The 20,042-nt window shown below is 43.8% G+C and overlaps 1 protein-coding gene across 2 annotated transcripts; it reads left to right on the top strand.

Annotated features, from left to right (window-relative positions):
* The first annotated feature begins 1,226 nt into the window (after positions 1–1,226).
* ciita (class II, major histocompatibility complex, transactivator) lies at positions 1,227–19,356 on the top strand. Of its 2 annotated transcripts, none has more exons than XM_076751568.1 (22): positions 1,227–2,565; positions 8,768–8,830; positions 9,637–9,684; positions 9,812–9,871; positions 10,530–10,634; positions 10,814–10,879; positions 11,513–11,560; positions 12,483–12,689; positions 12,942–12,992; positions 13,207–13,320; positions 13,419–13,478; positions 13,584–13,789; positions 13,932–15,280; positions 15,481–16,017; positions 16,692–16,871; positions 17,014–17,085; positions 17,166–17,246; positions 17,348–17,431; positions 17,574–17,657; positions 17,767–17,850; positions 17,989–18,072; positions 18,202–19,356. In XM_076751568.1, exons 1-22 carry the CDS (start codon positions 1,227–1,229, stop codon positions 18,275–18,277), a joined length of 4,998 nt encoding a protein of 1,665 aa, XP_076607683.1. In that variant the 3' UTR covers positions 18,278–19,356. The 2 variants fall into 2 exon arrangements, with proteins under 2 accessions (XP_076607683.1, XP_076607684.1); XM_076751569.1 differs by lacking the exon at positions 1,227–2,565 and adding an exon at positions 5,250–5,298.
* The last annotated feature ends 686 nt before the right edge of the window (positions 19,357–20,042 follow it).

Genomic DNA, 20,042 nt, shown 5'->3' on the forward strand with positions numbered 1-20,042 from the left:
ATGTTTTCAGTTTTCTGATGCCATGGTGTTTACATTCTAAAGCCCAAGTAAACACACTCACACCTCCACACAACCCTGCGGGGAGGCGCCACATGGCCAAACATTGTGTGAATGCAGCCAATGTGCGTGCTTCATCCCGTCCTCTGTGGCCCCTCTGCTGGCGCTGAGCTCAGCCCGACCCTCGGTCAGACACACGGACCTGCAGCTCTTCAAGCATCCATGACAGACACAGAGCAGAGGAGAGAGACGGCGACAGTTATGTAACCTGGTCGTTAGGTTTCCACAGAGTCCCGCCCTCACACCTTGCGTGCTGTTATTGACAAGAGGCTACACACCCACTGTCTACCGGTGGACACCCAGAAACTTCCCAAATGCAGCAAAATGATAAGAAAATAAAGGCAGAGGGCTGGAGATGCATACACCGCCACACACTTGGATGAATCTACGGACAGATTTTTAGGAAAATCCTGCATAGTTTACCTTAAACGTAGACAACTGCTACTGCAGGAGGTGTGTCTGAGGTGAAACTAAGCAAATAAAGCATGGTGAATATGGGGCATGGCAAGTCAAACCAGTTCTAATTATGAGAATAGACACAACAGTGACAAAGAATCATTTTTGAGTGGAGGAGAGAGAATACCGTGTGTCAGTGGTCGGTTATGAGTGGATTTGCTGTGTGTTTGTGATTGCAAACCAGTAAATCGTGACTGATTGTACAGGGAATGGAGGAGGGGTTTTATTAGGGAAATAAAGAAATGTCTTCCCTCCATTGTGGCATTGTGTTACATAAAGAAAAAGTCCCTAAAACAGTGAAACACAATGACTCATCAAACATGCGTTCAATCAAAAGTGTTGTTGGTTTTAGAAGTGTGTGTGAAATCTGTGTAAATCAATCAATCAGCAGTATGTGTATGTTCTATAGTCTTTGTTCAATAAACAGCAAGATATCAGGTAGCTTTAGACAAAATGAATGCTGAACGGACAACAGGAGTGAGTTTCAGTCTGCGGAAGCATAATGTAACCTCACCCCCTGACCATAATGACATCTCTACCTCCAGGCCTTTAAAGCTTCTCTCACATGCACATTCCCACAAAAAAAGGAAACTTTTCTTGATACAGACCTCCCCTAAACCACACACAAACACCTCCCTGTTTCAATGAGAACGCCTCCTGACCAAAATCATTGTCTTCCCTAAAAAATAAAAGTCAATCATCTCTACAAGTGCATGCCAGACATCAATGTCCGGGGTGTAGATGTCGTCGCCATGACCCAGTTCGAGGAGGTTCTGGACGTGGTGTGGCTGGCTCTGGCCTGGGCTTCTCCTGAGGAGATCCAAACCCTGCTGGAGGGTTTGGTGGAGGAGCGGATCATTTCAGAGGCCTACAGCAAGAGCCTGGGTCTTTACCGACTTACTGAGCGGATGGCACCTGAGCCAGCTCACAGCGAAACAGCGTGTACACCACGATCTGGTCCGATCAGATCTCCAGGATCTACCAACCACCAGCAACCCAATCGAGGTCACAGGGACCACAACCAGCCAAGACCGGAGTCTGTATCACCAGCGGATGGACAGAACATCACATGGTCCAGGCCAAAAACTCACCTGCCAGTGATGGATGAACACTATCTCAATCACAGACCCTTCTCTTCACAGACTGTACATGACTTCCAATGCAGGCTCGCATTAGACGAAGAAGTGACAGAACTGCTGAGAGGTGCAGAATCAATGCAGAAGCCAGAAAGCGATAATGAAACAATGAATGAGGGGAATTCAGAGGATGAGAAGGAGTGGCTAGAGCAGGTAGAGGAGGCAGCCAGAAGGATAGCTGTCCCTCTGTGGCAGCACTGGGACAGAGGACGGAGGATGTTGCTGCCCCTGGTTCCTTGTATGACGACTGGCTGTGCAGTAAGTGAAAACACAGCCATGGGCAGTGATTCTCACTGCCCTCTTTTGAATATGGAAGAGGAAACAGAGCTTGCATTTGCTTGCCGGACACTAGATTTTTATACTGACAACTTTAACTGTACGGAGGGAGCGATTATAGACCCAAACTTCACTCTGGACGCGGAAGGAGCTGCTGATGCACCAAAAGGCATCTTTTTGTCTACATATGACAGTGTGGCGATGACTGGATTGGACACAGATCATTTCAGTTTCTCTGGAGCAGTGAGAAATGCCTCACCTGTTGAAGCCTGTGCAGCAACAGACACAAACAACATCGCAGACGGGCTGGAGGGCGATCTCGATGTCTGCTGGGGAACTGACAGGACAGCAGACACAACAGAGGACCTGCTCTGTTGGACAGGAGATGCACAATGTGGCCTTCCAGGATTCACAGAAGGCATTGCACACTTATTTTCTCCCTGTATGCCTAAAGAGACTCATACTGATGCACAAGATCACTCGTTTTACTCCAACACAGATCACAGCGGGACATTAAGTGTTCTGGACAATGTGGAAAATATTTTCAGGGATGCTTATGGTACAAAAACGTGCAGCACTGAGGGCATGGCGGACTTCAGTGAGGTTAAAGAAGATGAGGAAAGGCTGGACTCAGACTGGGGTAAGTTTGCACTCTGTCATCACATCATGTTCCTGTGTTTTCTGGTCTTCTGCATCTCTTTCTCTCTGCCTTTTCTCATTTATATGATCTGTCTGGGATCTCCAGCTTCCTTCCATTTTAACTCCCCTGCTTTCCACCAGAAATTACATAATGAGAGTTTGGCCTGCATGAGACATGTCGTGCCAGACATGATCAGTCAAGACAGACAGTCTTATTTGTTTTTGGCAAATGCCTGGAGAAGATTTGGTAGTTAGGGAGTGACTTACTTTCAGTTTCATTTTGACTTGTTCCCAGGTCACGCAAATGCAGTTGTTGCGGAGGAAGCATTCAGATCAAGCAAAAGTACCAATATCACACTGAAGAGCGCTCCGTTAAGTAAAAGTCCTGAACTGAAAATGTTACTCAAGTAAAAGTGAAATCCGGAAAACGTACTCAATGCAGAAGAATGTCCCCTGTGACAGTTACACTGTTATGTAATATGTCATTCAATTAGTATTTCTCATGCATTCATGTACAAGCAGGTTTTACTGTTCAGTTGGTTGAGGTGGAGCTCACATTGAACTAAATGACCGAAACTATTATCAAAATAGTTGCCACTTGATTTTAGGTCAATAGACTAATCATTTTAGCTGCACTTATTTATAACAAAACACATTATTCTATAAGCTCTTCACATGTTTTGTGAGCAAAAGCTTAGAAAACTATTAACTAAAGCTGTCAAACACATGTAATTGAGTAAAAAGTACAAGAGTTGTCTCTAAAATGTAGTGAAGTAGAAACAGAAAGTGGGATTCAAGGAAAAGACTCAAGTACAAGTACCTCAAATTTGTACCTAATTACAGGACTTCAGTAAATTAGGGTCCCTTCCCTAAATAAATGCCCGAACTTCTGCAGCAGAGGGTCAGACCTCTGATCATAAAATTAGATTAGAATTAGTCATATTTAAAGAATAACAATTATTTTTTTCTAGGCGTCCCATATTTTCAGATGATACTTCTGATTCCCTGATTTTCACTGACAGCTTGGCCTCTGATTGGCATAGTTGTTGTGGGTGTGGTATAATTCATGGAGGAGAGGTTGAAAACACTCAGGAAAAATGGAGTCCAAGCTGCAGTGGAGACTTAACACAGGTCTCATCTCATCGTTTCAGCATCTAGTATCATCCTCTATACATCTGCTGTCATCTATTTTCTCTATTTTACACATGCACGCACACACATTTGAATCTGACAATGTTCTGGTGGCATATTTGACTTTATTTATTACTTTCCAACAATGAATCCACAGTGCCTGGATCTACAGCAAGGGTGTCTTAATCTCTGTTGCACTGACTTTGATTTTGAAACAATAGCCACAATAAGAATGCATTAGAATATCCATGTACAGAAGCAGCCAGGGGTCATGCTTTAGAAAGCAAATGAGTGATTTGTGTCTCATGTCTCTGCTGGCCTGAATATTACACTACGTTTGAGCTTGATAAAGCTTCGGCTTCAGTAACCCTAACCCATGGGAAGAGTTACACACAGGACTTCGGGGTTAAACAGATGATGTTTGCAATGCGAGCTGAGGTGAACTGGACACCAAGCAGCCGTGATGGATTGTGCCATGGGAAATCTGCTATCAGAGCAAATAACACAAAGTTTTGAGAGGGCAAGAATGTGTGGCTGCAATGACGTTTGGCCCAGTGGAGATAACTGCAATAAGACTCGATTACAAGGGCAGAGCTTGACTCTCGTCCATATGGGTGTTACCTGTTGAGATTTCTGTCTGCCCGGTCAGAGGTTATTATTATGTAGCTACAAGCGTTTAACCAAGAATTGTCGCATTTATTCCCCAGTTCTGTTAATGTTGTCACAGCTTCAAAATCACAGCAGGATCAGTAGCTTTGTCCTAAAGTGACACGTTGTGACCTACAGCTACAGCTGCTCCTTTGTCTTTGGTTCTTCCCACCGTTCGTCATCTCTTCTGTCCGTATTCCTCCATATTTCCCAGTACTCTGTGTGTGTGTGTTTGTGTTTGTGTGTGTGTGTCCTTGCACACCCATTGTTTCTGAAGAAAACAGTTTGGTATACCAATAGGTATTAATGGTATGAGCCTGTGTGGCACATTGGCACATAAAGAGGTTTATCAGTTTGGCACTGACAAACAGGTACGGCAGGTACTTTCCACCTCATGAGTAGCCTAAACTGCCTGTGTTTCCTTTTCAAAACAAGTGTGTGTCGTGTCGGGGTCGAGTCCAGGGTTCAATAGTGCAGCATGATGCTCAAAATCTGAATATTTGGAATAGAAACTATAAAAGAAGAGTGGAAGGCACCTTGCTGGGAAAATACTGAAGAAAGTAATGATACCAATATCTTAGACATGTGAGGCAAAATCTGAAGTAAAATTATGCATTAATGGCTGCCAGGCATCTGTTTAAAAGGGGGATTTTTGAGTCAGTTGTTATTTTCCTATTCTTTATGAAGATACAAACCGAAACTACAGTTCGTTGCAGACACAAACTGCTGCTGCTGCCCCTTACCCTGTTTAGTAGCCTTGCCCCTCTGCAGGATTCTTAAGGCAAAGTGAAAGTAAAACTGTGCTTGTAGACAGAGAGCAGGTTGCGCGCACTGAGGTCATCTGAGGGAATAACATACCTAACCAAACCTACGCGACTTGTAGGTTTATCACACAGCGACCAAACAGCAGCAGTTCAGCGGACCTGAGCATCATCCAGTGACGCCGGCCCGGCAGGTAAGTGGTTGTTTCGGCTCTGATGGGGCACTTTGGACGCATTTATCCGAAGTGCGCAAGCATGGAGAGGAAAGGATGTCGCGGCTTTTCCTTTTGACTACTTTTGCTTCTTTTATTCATTTATTTAAGCCGTTTAGTAATGATTTTAAGTTGGTTTGGGCTTCTTAATTATGCACAGTGGTAAAAAAAAAAAATAAAAAAAAATTCCCATGCCTTTCATCATCAGATAAGCAGAATAACGTTACAGAATAAATTAAAGTTTATAATTTGCAATCTGGTATTTTCCACCTTAAGTGGATGGGAGTCTACACTTCTCTTAACAGCGATGTTTTGTATGAATTTCTAAAACTTTCAGCCTTCACAAAGCGAGTAAAACACCATGGCGCATGTGAAGTGGCTATTGTGGCTCTACCCTCCAACATGTCCTCTATGTGTAAAAAGAATACATGAGATGAGAGGGGGCTGTCAGGGGAAGTTAGTGAAGACAGGGTATTTGGGGGGACTTCCAATGTATGATTTCAAAGCTGAGAATCACTACTTTGGCGACACCAAACAGACGCACGAACACTGGGCTTGAGCATGTGTGGGAATGTGTGTGCAGATGTGAAGAGGTGTAGACAAGTCACCCACACAGCTGTTTTTTTTTTTTTTTTTTTAAATTGTTCTAAAATAGCATGAGCTATGGGTGTATCATCCTCAGATTTAACACATGCAGCAGGTGCGGATGATATGGTCAGTGCTACAGGGAAGAGTGCCTTAATGTTAGTGAGGGCACATTCAGGATTTATTGTCGTGGAGCAATTCCAAGGATAGATGTGGGCTGAAAGTTCACGGCAGTCTGGCTGAGTTCTAGTTAGGTTGATCGAGGGTGAATACCACTACAACTTCTATTGTGCTGGGCAGGAAGAGCATGTAGCTGACTCGTTATGTCCCCGTACCTTATCAGCAGCACCCATTTGATGGTTTCCTGCTGAGCTACAACGGTGGATGGTTCACTACTTCATCTTGACATAAAATGCCCCCCAAACAGAAAGGAGAGTTGGTGGTTAAATCCAGGTGCTCCCCATGTTGTCCTCAAACGTAAACTGGCACGGCTGCGTTCACTGGACCAGATCACAAACCCCTTCCTTTGTGTGTGCACGGAACACAGAAAACTGTCCATTTGCCAATCAGGACCCTCCTGGCATCCTTTTTGGCTTTGGAGGAAGCAGTCGCAGTTTTTCTTTGTCTACTTACGTAAGTATTTATTGCGTTATTTAAGCCAAGGTAATGAGTCATCATGGTAAGCAATTTGATGCCTCTTTGTCTGTCCTTGTTTCAAAGTTCATTCCACAGTGTTCGGCCTTTTGTTTCACAGTTTGATCATCCAAAATATAAGGTTGTTTGGTTAAAACCATCAGCCCTTTGGGTGCTCAGGATTTGTCCAAGACGAGGCAGGATGCAACAGGCAGATGTCTGATAGTGGTCGAGGTCTGTATGGCAAGTCAGGGCCGGTCTCTTTCTGAAATAATCCCACATCGAGAGAAGAGAAACAGCCATCCACTGCACAAAGTTACACTCTGTATCATGCAATGTGAGCCACCCTTCGAGGATTTATCAGTTGATGATATCATGAGGAGAATGCCTCTTCTGTCTGCTTTCATTCAACAGTGCGGGCTCATGCATTGTGCTGCATGGCTTGTATTTAGTGTGATGAATTGTTTGAGATCGGCCGCATGTGTAGTCTCTTCACGTTAAAATATTGCAGCTTTACCTGTAGCTGCTGCAGCGGATTTGTAATGATCGAAAATACATAATCAGCCACACCACAAAATCACACTGTTTTGACGATGATTAATGTTTGCATGGGGCCTTAGTTTCACTTTCTGGCAGGATGGCATGATGACGCACATATAAACACATTGCAAATTGAAATGAAGAGATTTGAAATTATCGCATAACAGTATCAGGAGGACTTGTAGCAACATTGGCACAAAGTGTCACACACGTCTGTGAGTGTCAACATTGAACAAAGGAATTGCTTTTTGTTGTTTTCCACTTTTACTTCCTCCATTCTTTCCCACCTTCGTCAGCTCGTCTCCCTCCCTCTCTGGTCTTCCTGCCTTAACTTTCTCTTTAGTCTCTCACGGCTACTTTTACTTATTATTGTTTTGTCATTTTTACGCCTTAATTTCACACCGCCACTGCAGAGGTGACAGGAAATGAGAGCGAAAGTGAGGCAGCGAACGTTGGTGTCAATCTAAGGATGTTGCTCTTTACAGTTGGCAGCTTATCCACCAGAGAGGTGTATGATAATATTCACTTGACAGGCATAAACCACAAACATGCACATGCAATGACTAAACCTAAACCACAGAATATAAAACTTTTCAGTTTGCAGGCGCCTTCTTTCGAGGGTTTTTGGTCCCCCCTGAAGCTGCCTTCAGAGTGTAATTTTTCACAGCTTTGATAATTCGGGCCCTGGTTGTTATCCTGTGTCTGATGATCAATTGTGAAAGCTTTCTGAGTCCTAGGAATAAGTAATATGACTATGTTCATGTTATTTATCTATCCTGCCAAGAGTGAAACATCTAATGCACGGCTAATATTACAGATATATATCGAGGAGGGCGGCACGGTGGCGCAGCAGGTAGTGCGCAAGGAGGACACAGCAGCAAGGAGGTCTCTAGTTCGATCCCTGGGTCGGGCAGGGCCTTTCTGTGTGAAGTTTGCATGTTCTTCCCGTGCATGTGTGGGTTCTCTCCGGGCACTCCAGCTTCCTCCCACAGACCAAAAACATGCTCATTAGGTTAATTGGTGACTCTAAATTGTCTATAGGTGTGAATGGTTGTATGTCTGTCTATGTTGCCCTGCAATCGGCTGGCGACCGGTTCAGGGTGTACCCTGCCTCTCGCCCATTGCCAGCTGGGATAGGCTCCAGCCCCCCGCAACCCCGAAAGGGATACGCGGGTATAGAAGATGAATGAATGAATATATTGAGGATTTTGAACATGCATTTCTTAATACGGGACTGTTTTCTATAAGAATTAGTTGATAAATTATTCATTTCACCTCTGTTCACCTAATATTGTTTGCCATTTTCTGTGTCTGTCATGTCTTTGTGCAGGGAGAGGCTGTGCAAGGATGTGAGAATTTGCAGGTGGACCACAAAGGTCTAGCATGGCACAGACAGCAGATGTAACAGCAGTGACAGCGTTGTGTTTTCCAATGAGATTTAGCAATGAGGAAATTGTGAAACTTAATGTGGCAACATTTTCAGAGCTTGTGAATAGAAAATTGTGGCTACAATAACATTCGCCAAGACATATTCTCATCTAATGTCAGTGAGTCTGTGGCACACATTAGGATCCACAAGAGGTTGCCATCAGAGCTCAGGCTGCTTCAGTATTGCATGATGCTTTCAGTCGTCACGCATCAATATCTTCATTCCGTTTCTTAAATTTTTCATTTTATTTGTGTGTTTTATCAGGTGCCAAGATGAAGGAATTGGATCAGGAGGCGTGTATCTTTCCCGACCTGGGAGAGCTACCAGGTTAGTGTTGCTTGAGTTTGAATTACCCGTTGAGACTGTTGAAAGGAGCTCTGCAGAATGGATCTACATGAATCAACACACTGATGACATGGAAATGAACCGTAGTTTGCTCATGAAACTAACACAGCATCATTAATGCTGTGTTTGGGGGGGGGGGGGGGGGGGGGGGGGGGGGTCAGTGGTCTAACTGTGTTGTGTGTATTGATAAATCCATGCCGCTGTCTGTGGTGCTGAAGTAGCAGATGGATTTGTAATTGCACCGTTTTTTTTCAGTCAGTTTCTTCTTGAATCTATAATACTCTCTAAACTATATACTATAAATACTCAACTCTGTATGTGTAGTCATGGAAGAGCGAGAGGATCATAGGGACATAGCATCGACCCTGTTAAAATTTGATGAGTCATCAACTGTCTGTATCTAGCCACATCAGCCAAGTGTGTAACTTTAGCCTTTTTACCACATTCATTCCTCTGAACAGTTTTACTGCATGTCTGATTGAGGTCCAGTGTAGGAAAGTAACTCAGATATCCTGTGGAGCTTGTTGTGCTCCTCCAAGTCATTCACATCTGGTATTCTTGTATGAACCTGGGATGTTTTCCACTGTTGCAGCCTTCATCTTGTTTTGAGTTATGCTCATAAAATGCTGCTATTTTTGATATTATAAATAAATAAATAAATAAATAAATAAAAATAAAATAAAATAAATAAATAAACACGCAGGTCCCATGAACTGTGAAACTGAAATGCTTTAAATATGAATGAAAGATCGGAAAGCAAATGTTAATGCTCATTATGTGTGTTTTAGATGATTTATCTGAATTCTTGAACGAAGAGTACCTGGTTAAGATAGTGGGTAAGTTGCAACCAAACCCCCGCACACAAATTCATTCATTCACAGGGTACAGTATGTGATAACACATAAGGCATGAACGCAAAGCTTGATCTGTTGTCTAATTCCTTCTGTGCATCTTCTTACCCAGATACAGATGTGCTCTTTGGAGATCCATGGTTGAACTGTGAAGATGAACTCAACAACTGCAGTAAGAACCTCCTTTTTTCAGTTTGCAACCGCTGACACATAGTAAGTTATTAAGGAGAAAAAGACCAAGCATGTCCAAGCATTCGCAGTGAACAGTCAATGAATAACAGCTGGAGCGACACACTGAAACATAATAGATGACTTTTGTTAGATTTTACAGTGCGTCTGCTTTCCTTGACTGACCCCAAACATAAGTCACATTACAAATGAAAGGAATATTCATTCATGCATATTCCATGTAATATATAGAAAATAACATTTGTTGTAATAACAGTTCTTTATGGCTGATTTTGCATCTTTTGCACATTGCAAACATGGCAAAGAGAAGTGTTTGGAATTCAGTACTTTTCCACAATGAGGTCTGTAGAAAAGAAAAGAAATTTGATGGTAAAAACTGTAATTATTATTATTTTTACAAACAGAGTAGTGGGGGTCTGTGAGTCCCCAAACAGCAAGGAAGTAAAGCCAGTGCCAACAAAGCACAAGGGGTAGCGTTTCAAGTCACAGTTGCCCTAAGTTTTAGACTGTGTGGTTGTTCGGAGACACACGCCTCACTGCCATTGTCTTCAGTTCAATAATGAAATTCATGAGAATTATGACCGTTTCTGCTGTTCTAGTTGCTTCGCTGACTCATTTACTTCCTCTTTCATGCACTTCAGGTGACATTCCCATGGCAACAGAGCTGCCCAGCCCAGACAGCCACCAGCAGAAACAGAAGAACAAACTAACAGGCAATACAAGTAACAGGAGAAAGAGGCCCAGAGGTACTAACTGCAGCGCAGTGTCTGCTCAGTGCTGTGAAAACTGTCCTGATCGCCTCCTTGTCGTATACAACTTCTTTTTTGGATTAAGGCAACGACATTCTGCCGGCCTGAAGTAATGTATCAGCTTTGCTTGCCTGTGTAGCAGGTTTACATGTTCTATTCATATTTTTCCACTCCAGTTCCCCGGTCACAAAGGTGCACTGATGAGAACACACCCTCCAGACCAAAAAGGCAAAGAGCAGCAGGTGAGCTAACCACACTGTCGGTTTGGTTTTCTGCCTCTTAACTGCTTGTGACGTTGTAGCTTCAAATGTGGGACACTGTAAAACATTTAATCTGCCTATTTAATAGTTAATGTTTCACCATTGCCCTGCTTATCACTTTTTATAGTCACTCATATTATGCCAGAACAGAGTCCAGGTGCATCAAATCTTGAAAGCAGTCTACAATAATTGCGAAAATGAGAGTTCACCATAGCGGTCAAGTTTGGAATAGATGCACAGAGAATTTGAACGATAGTTCTGTGGTTTTGTCCATTAAGCAACACTTTCCCTTAAGATACATGCCCATAAAAAGCTCCATAGGAAGGCTGTTCCAAAGGGCCAGTCATCCTCCTTTTGATCGAAAATACAATGTTCACGCTTCTTTTCTAGCACTGGGTCAATGTAGCACTGATGGTTTACTTTAGCCAGTACTAATGGGGGTGACCTGGTGTTGGTGTTGGGTTACTGGAGCAAAACGACCCTTCTGTTGGGTGGTTTCCTGAAGATTGTTTCTGGATAAAATTAACCAGTATTGTAGACAGTGACCCCACATCAGGTCAATCTCTAGCTGGTGTTTTTTACTTTGTTATAATGTTGGTTCTTCATCTCTTGCAGGTCGACCAAAAACCAAAGAGGTGCAGGCTGAGCCAGCTGTTACCCAGGGTAAGTCTCTATGTTTGTATTGTAAATGAATTCTTAGGGGAACAGACAGACTCTGAAGGGATTATTTAACATTTAAAGATGCCATAAGAAAAAAATGTTCCCACCTGTGAATTGGTTCTCATCATATCAGTTTTCTGTAGCATCCCTTTTTGTTTCCCTGGGGACCTCATTTGCTGTTGCTCTGCTGGGCTCACGCTTCAGTGAGAATGTGCACTTGCAGCTGAATGTGGAGAGGAGCCAGCACTGTGTCTTTCTTTTCGATCGCAAAGGAATAAAACCCCACAGATCTTCAAAACTGGCGTGTCTCACTCGATAACAATACAACGGGGAGTGAGCAGAACTGAGTTTGCCGCACACATACAGTAAACTGCTCATGTAATATGTAGCCTGCAGCTGTTTAAACAAAGCAAAACATGAGCACCGTGCACATGAGAGTTTACTATAAAAATGAAATGTCATTTTACAGTCAAGACAAACCGCGTGAGCCCACAGTAGTAACATTACAGTCATGGGTTAGACGGATGTTGGTTGGCTATGCTTGACTTGGTTCCTTCATGGCACTGCTATGCAGATCAAGAATGAGGAAGTTTAGTTATCAGATAAGAGGTAATGTTGATGAACCAAAAGAGCTCCCCTCATCGACTTCCTCCAGATCAGATCGGTGCTTTTTAAATGTCCGATTAATTCTCAGCAGGATGAAAACTCCTGTCAAATGAGATGCTGATAGAAGCTTCATGTCTTTGTGTACAGATATGAAAGTGTCAGTCATAACACTAAATCCTTGATGTGAAACCACCTGTTACGTCCTCGGAAACTAAACTTTCAGCATGTTTTCCATGCTCAGCGGCCATTTTTGGATCACACAAAGTTAACAAAACCATGTTGACAAAGAATGAGGATGTTATCACTGCTTGTTTTGCAGGCACTGACACAGGATCAGAGCCAAGTGCAGGAGAGATGGCGGGCCTCTCCACCACTCCACCGAGAATCCTTCATTTCCATCCTTCCATTCAGTTTATCACCATCCCAGACTCTCCAGGGTATCAGGTTGTTCAGACAGTGAGGCTCTCTCCTCCAGTGATTAGACTTCCACTCCCCAATACAGCTGCCGCACCTACTTACATACTAGGTGAGTAAAGTATTTGTGGTATTACTAGTTTTATTAGGTGCGCACTTTCAATCTAGTGCAGTCCAATTTAATAGCCCTGTAAAACATTGTGTTTGTTAAGGTTATAGTGCTCAGTTTTTATTGACATTGTGTCCAAGAGTTGCTGATTGTGTAAGTGACGTGACCAGATTCAGTTGACACATAAATCTTCTGAAAAAGGTTGTCCACCAGAATTTTTCATGAACCCCCTGGTAACCCCTGTTTCTAATACAGTCCCTGCTGCGACATCACCCTGCAAGCGCCAAGTGCCACCGCTCTCCCCAGGTCAGTAAAAAACCCTTTCATTTTGGATGTGCATGTATATGTGTTAGCGTGCCGGCTACTCCATGTGCATGGATGCAGAGATCTGTACTGACAGTGTTATGGAGTTACACATTTTCAGTTTTGGTTCTGTCTTGTAAACAACAACATGGCAGCCACTCTCTCCCAGCTTCTGTATGAATGCAGGCTCTTAATGTTCCTTTTCTTGTGTTTGTAGAGGATGGTGCAGTAGCACCAGTCTGCATGAGTTCATCCCCACCAGGATCTCTGTCAGACACCGCTAGCAAAGCCATGTCTCCCACTTGTGCCTCACCCCTCTCCCCCAGCATTGGTGAGTACCAGTATACGTCTCATTTCTTTCTCCTTCTGCATAAATTACCCTGAAGAGTTATTGCCATGTTACAAATATCATGACATGTTGCATTTCAGAGATGTCTGCATGTAAGGAATCGCCTCTCCCTCAGTCTCCCACTGTCCTTGACATTCCACGTAAGTTATCACATGCTTTCACTCCTCGCTTTTGCTTTCATCTAAAATTTCCTGAAAGTACTTAATGGAGAAGGAGTTCAGTGTTAAGTTGTGTTTGTTTTTCAGAGGTTGTGAAGGACTACATTCAGGAAGCCAAAACACACATGAGTCAAACCTGCCAGGATATGGAGGCAGGCCTTAGCCTGTCCTCTCATTACGTTGATGTGCAGCTGAGCCAGAGAGCGATTTTTCGCCCTGGAAAAAGCACGAACAAAGAACTAGTTATCATGGGAGATACAGATCGGCAAAAGAGTTTATTGGGGCAAAGTCAGGTAAGAGTTTCACTTTCATTGGATAGAAAAACTGTTATCATCTACTGATGTTCTTTTTGAACATTTCTAAGTTCAATACAGCGAACCGTATTTTGATTTGATTAAATGCCTGGTACCAATATGTTCATCTTTTTCCACTCAGATCTTCGAAGGCTCCAATGGAGACAAACCCAAACACTACATCTTGCTCCTTGGCAATGTTGGCATGGGAAAAACCACCCTGATCCGGAAGCTGTGTCTTGACTGGTCCAGAGACTGTTTTCCTCAGTTTGACTTTGTCTTCTTATTAGATGGCAAAGCTCTCACGTTAACAGAGCCGACCTATAGCCTTCAGACCCTCCTGTTAAATGTCTCCTCCTTTGCCCCTCCCTGCATGGACCCAGAGGCAGTGTTCGCTCAAATCCTTGCAGCTCCTAAGCGTGTGCTCATCATTTTTGATGGGTTTGACGAGCTGCGTGCTTATGAAACTCTGCTCCAGACGCAAGAGAAAGACTTAGTGACATCATTGCAGAGAGACAGTAAATCGCAGACATACACTGTAAGACAGTTATACTCTGCCATCCTGCAGAGGGTTCTCCTTCCCGGCTGCACTCTTCTGCTCTCTACACGACCAAGAAGCACTGCTGGCCAGCTACTGCGGCGGACGGACAGCTGTTTGGAGGTGTGTGGCTTCACCCCCACAGAGATAGAGACATATTTGTCCCAGTACTTCACTGATCCTGTCCTCAGAGCATCAGCTTTGGACTGCTTAAAAAACTGCAGCTACCTTCAGCTCCTCTGCTGGAACCCCGGACTGTGTCGGTTGGTCTGCTTGGTTTTAGAGCAGTCCAACAGTTTGGAAGCCCTGCCCAGAACTTTAACCGGGCTTTGCCATCAAGTGCTTCGTCTGATCATGGAAAAGGACAGTAAGACACACTCACAGCCTGAACCTGAAACACAAAAATCTGTGCAAGAAGACAGCCAGGCACAAATCTCAAGTAGTTCTCAAGTGAAGAGGTGTCACAGAAATGCTAAGAGTACGTCCAGAGCACAGGGTCGCACTGGCACCCAAAGAACAAGGAGGGCAAGAAAAAGGGAGAAGGAGGAAGAGGATGAAGAGGAGATGAAAAGTGTCGCTGGGGAAGCAGGTACAACGGAGGAGAGAGAGCTGCTGTCCCTGCTGAGTTCTTTGGCCTGGGACAGTGTCAAAGCAAACTCCTCCATCATCAACACAGGACGGACCATGTCTGCAAAATTCAAGGCATTCGGCCACAGGACGGGGCTCTTCTTGTCTTACCACCTGAGGACGAGGCAGGCAGTGTCAAGCGGAGAGAGAAATGGAGGAGGAAGCGAGGACAGAGAGGAAACGGGACGTGGGCAGAAAGGAGAAATACGGGGAAACAAAGGGAGGATGGACATTGAAAACACTGACGCCGGTGATGACCACATCCTGCTGTGGGCCAACCCTTTCCTTCAGAGTTACCTGGCAGGGCTCCATTTGTCTCTCTCAAGGTAAAAGTCTCTTGATTCATCAGAAGAAAATAGCCATCCTCTATACTTCTGTGAGAATGATAAAGATAAAATGATTTTATGAGAAGTGGCAGATAGAGGGAACTGAAGACCTTGTTAAAGAATTGAATGAACTCTATGTCCCTCATTGCCCTAACCTCTCTAGATTTCCTTAACTCTTTCTCCCTTTCTGTATTCCCAAGGACTGTGTCAGACCGGGCCTTCCTCCAGACCCTTCCTTTCCAGTCAGGGCCAAAGGGACGTCGGCGCCCTCAAAGGGAGGAGCTCGAATTCACTCAGCGATTTGCAGTCGGGCTCCTGTTCCACAGCAGGACAGAGCTGCAGAGGCTTCACTCGTACACAGAGACTGCCTTTAGACACATGGTGGTCGGCAAGCAGGCTTTAGTAACAAAACACCTAGAAGGACTTTCGCATGCCGATCTAAGTCCGGCCCAGGTCTTGGAGGCTTGTCACTATGTATATGAGGCAAGCGCCACACATGCTGATGGCAGCAGTGACCGTGGCAGCACACACTTAGTTGCTCACCTGGCAGCAAATCTTCCAGAAGTCCTGACATTTCATGGAGTTCCCCTCAACCCATCGGACGTGTTCGCTCTGCAGAACGTCCTCGAAAGGGGTGGATCCGAAGGTAGAAGTTTTTGTTTGGATCTGGAGGATTCTGGGATACATATCTCTGGACTCAGAACGCTGATGGGACTCAACAACATCAACACATACAGGTACCGGTCACAATCCACATCCTGAAAAGCTGCTTGGTACCAAATGAGTTTGTTAAACCCTTTCCCAAAGAGCTATTGTCCTGTCGTATCTTAGCAGCTCTAATAAGGGTAGGACAGATCTGTCAAGTTTTGGATTTCTCCAATGTGGTGCGTGTGAGGTTATACAGAAATTCACGACTAGCACCTCTACTGTTGTAGTATTTTCCCCACTGCATGGAAGCCAGTCCTGGATACTATCAGAGTCTAGGCTGAAGTTAACAGCTGTACCCTGCTCTTTATTTTGTTTGCACTCCAGCCAAACACTACAGTTTGTCCTCATTGTGAAAGTGTTAACTCTTACACTATTAAAAGTGAAAACAGGAATAGTGTGTTTGCAGAGGTAGAATGAAATAAGAGGCTGGTCTTATCCCTGATCATATTTATCATACTAGGCCTAACAAGCTGACTGCCGGCTAAATGAGAAGCCTGCTTTTTTTTCTGGCTCTGTTTGGGTTGAAGGACCCATTGTTTCAAACAGTATTAACAATTTCAAGCAGCCATTATTATAATAGTAACTTTGATAGAATATAAGTTGGCCTGAGTCGCTCAAAGAGAACGCTGCATTTTTTTAATTCCTTCATCAGTCTCTGATGATGTTCCACTGATGGTGATGTCAACCCTTGGGTGTCCTCTAGGGCATGCATTGCTGATGTCATCAGCCTGTGGGAGCAGCTGGAGCAGAATGGTGAGGAAGGGCTCCGAGAAGGGGCGGTGTCCAAATTCAAGATCCACCCCCTGAAAGCCACGCAGGTGTGTCACATAGAGCACCTGGCAAAGCTGGTGAACATACATATGCGCAAGAGGCTGTCGGACAGGTAATATGGCACACACACGCGCACACACACACACACACACACACACACACACATACACACACAGATATGCTCAGTTATGCTGTGCAACATGAAAGCTATACCTGTCTGGCTGCTGACATGTGTGCATTGTGTTTACTTGTAGTTCCAGCCAATTAGATTCCATCTTGGCTGAGGGAGTACCAGCTGTGAAAGAGCTGCACAAGCTGGAGTTTGAGTGAGTATATCTGACGTTTGAATTTATGACGATGACGATGATGACGGCGATGATGATGATGGCATTGTCTCTCCCTCTAGGCTTGGTCCAGAGAATGGTCCCCTGACTCTTCCCAAGCTGTGGGAGCTCCTGCCAGGTCTACATAACCTACAGCACTTAGAGTAAATATACACACCTTTATCCCTCGCTCTCTGTCAGTGCATCAGTCGCTCTGTGTGTTTCTCGCCTCTGACAGCAGCTCTCGCTCTCTCTCCTCCTTCAGTCTAGAGAACAGTAAGATCGGGGACAAAGGAGCAGAGAAACTGGCTGATGCTTTAGTCTCACTCAATTTCCTGGAGGTACTCAAGTGAGTACATGTTTCTGTCCGAGGCTGGGATGATATTTGAACTCACAATCCAAAATAAATCACACCTTCAAGTTTTTAACATCTTAAGATCTTTATGTGCAGCGTTGATCTAAATGTGTGTCTCCGTCCTTCTGGGTTCTAGTCTGTCACAGAATTGTATCGGAGACCAGGCGGTGAAGAAACTGGCAGCCACGCTGAGGGATCTGCCCAAACTGCACTGTTTAAGGTATATAACGAAGACAGACACATGCGCACATATCCACACAACAACGCCCAAAATGACACATACTATAAACCGACATATTTTCACTTCCCTCTGCCTTTGTTTTTCCCAGTCTCTACAGTAATGTGATTTCGGATGAAGGGGCAGAGACTTTAGCAGCTGTCCTGCCGCACATGGCTTCCCTCACTAACCTGGAGTAAGACAATCTGTATTTTGTACTCAGATGATCATCTGGTCTGCTGTCAGTGATATGTCGATAATACTTCTGGACTATCAGTAGATACAGTAGCACACGTTGAAAAGACATCTGACATGTTTGGCTTCCGTTTGACAGCGTGAAGTATAACAAGCTGACTGATGTCGGAGCGCAGAGCCTGGGAGTCAGTCTGAGGAGCTGTACAAAAATGAAGACTTTGAGGTGAGAGAAGCCTGTTTGCATGTGTGTGATCATCCTCGTCTCCTGTCCACCTTTTTTTTTTTTTTTTTTAATCTCATTTCCTTCTGCCTCATGTTTTATTTCTCACCTTGCTTCTGCTTCTCCTCTCAGGATGTGGAACCAGTGTATTCCATACAGAGTGTTTGAGAGGCTCCAGCAGCAGGACAACCGGATCCTTTGGCATTAGGACAATACAAAACCTCTTTACTACAACGCTATGAGCTTTTTTTTTTTTTTTTTTTTTGTTTACACTACACAAGACATTTTCCAAAGCATGTATGCTTGAGAGACAAACTGGAACAGAGAGGAAGAGAGAGAACTAAAACAACAAAAAGGGAAACTCTCCTGCTGCTTCATTCAACAGTTCAACTTGCCAGATTCAACTCAGCGCTACAAGGAAATAAAAAGTTCTTCAGAAACATGCAGGACTGCTTGTGTGTATGGGTGTGTTGTCATGCTAGACACCAGTTCAAGAAGCACATTTGCACTATGATTTCTTGATATTTTTCCTGATGTGTGTTCGTGTTTCACGACACAAACAGTATTGTTGTTTGCACTCCTTCGGTGGCTGTAAATTGCACATTGCTGAACAATCACGTGGCACTTTAATGTAAATAAAATGTTTCATGTTGTCATCATGCACATGCTCGTTTCACACGTCGTTTTCCTAATTTCACAGGTTCACTGAATTGAGGGGTTTATTAACAGCTTCTTTTCACTTCCTTCCCAACAGGTTTCTGTTCTCTATTTTGATGCAGACTGACCTTTAACAGCATTGTGGTGTCTGTAACTTATTATATTACTTTAATTTGCTTTGAGTCAGATTTTTCCGAGTCAGCATGTTAGCTGTGCAGAGAAAGGGTGTACTTACTCAAATTTTGACGTCATGGTAAAATCAGCAGGTGGGGGGTAAACATTATAAATACTTGGTTGTTGCTTTGAATGTTCCTTGCCCATGCCCATAATTATGCATAACTTTAAGCCTTCATATAATTTAAACAAGTGTATATGGATATAGAAATTCACCCCTGTACAGTTGTCATAAATGGGAAGTTATAGAGACCAAATCCTTTCTTGTAGCAGGCTATAAATATGTTTATCTCTGCTGTAAAGTTGGACGTTTTAATATGGGGGTCTATGGGGATTGAGTCATTTTCGAGTCAGCCTCAAGTGGCTATTTGAGGTACTGCAATGTTTGGCACTTCATTTTTCAGCCCCAGAGGTTGCCGCCTGAGTGTTACAAAGTGGTTGGCATTGCATCATGGGAATGAGGGACCCAGTGTTTGTGACGTCAGGACCCGAAGCTCAGATGCTTTGATTTTAATTGTTCTCTTTGTAATCTGCCTTTTAAGTTGAATACTAAATCACTACAGTGCTGCTTTAAAGGTAAAATTAAACAAAAAGAAATGTCAAGTCACTTCAGCATCAAAGAAACACAAGTTTAGATATTTGGACCTGTTTCCATTTGCATTTCACCAAGACTGTCATAGATGTGAAACACTTGAGAGTCTAGCTGAACCTACATTTTTTTAATGTGGCTGTAAACTTGGTTTTAGAAAGGAAGAAAACAAGCAGCAGCTTTGTTGTAGACTAAAGCGACTCAGTTCAGTCTTCCTCTCATGTACTTGATCAGATGAATGAATGGAATTACAAATGCAGTACTGATGTAATGAATAAAGCTGAACAAAAATCTGACATATTACTGGCATTACAGATTCAACTTTTTAACCCTTTCCTCAGTCAGAAACAGCCGGTGGCCACAGTGCATCACGTCAGGAAGTGTCAGCTGTCAACCACAGACTCTTCTCTCAGTATGTTCCTGACAAACTCTGCAGGTTCTAAATAAATCTTACATCCAGAGAGCTGCTGTCAGATCTTTTAAGGACTTCCTCCATCAAGCCGCTGCGGTCTGCTGGAGCAATGATGCTCTCTTGTGGACAAAATGTAGAGTG

Source organism: Chaetodon auriga, chromosome 16 (assembly GCF_051107435.1).
Source record: "Chaetodon auriga isolate fChaAug3 chromosome 16, fChaAug3.hap1, whole genome shotgun sequence".
Lineage (NCBI taxonomy): Eukaryota > Metazoa > Chordata > Actinopteri > Chaetodontiformes > Chaetodontidae > Chaetodon > Chaetodon auriga.

Coding starts and splice junctions, on each gene's coding strand:
- ciita (XM_076751568.1), top strand. CDS start 1,227: ATGCCAGACATCAATGTCCGGGGTGTAGATGTCGTCGCCATGACCCAG. Junction 10,635..10,813: donor CAGGAGAAAGAGGCCCAGAG/GTACTAACTGCA, acceptor TTTCCACTCCAG/TTCCCCGGTCACAAAGGTGC. Junction 12,690..12,941: donor CGCACCTACTTACATACTAG/GTGAGTAAAGTA, acceptor TTTCTAATACAG/TCCCTGCTGCGACATCACCC.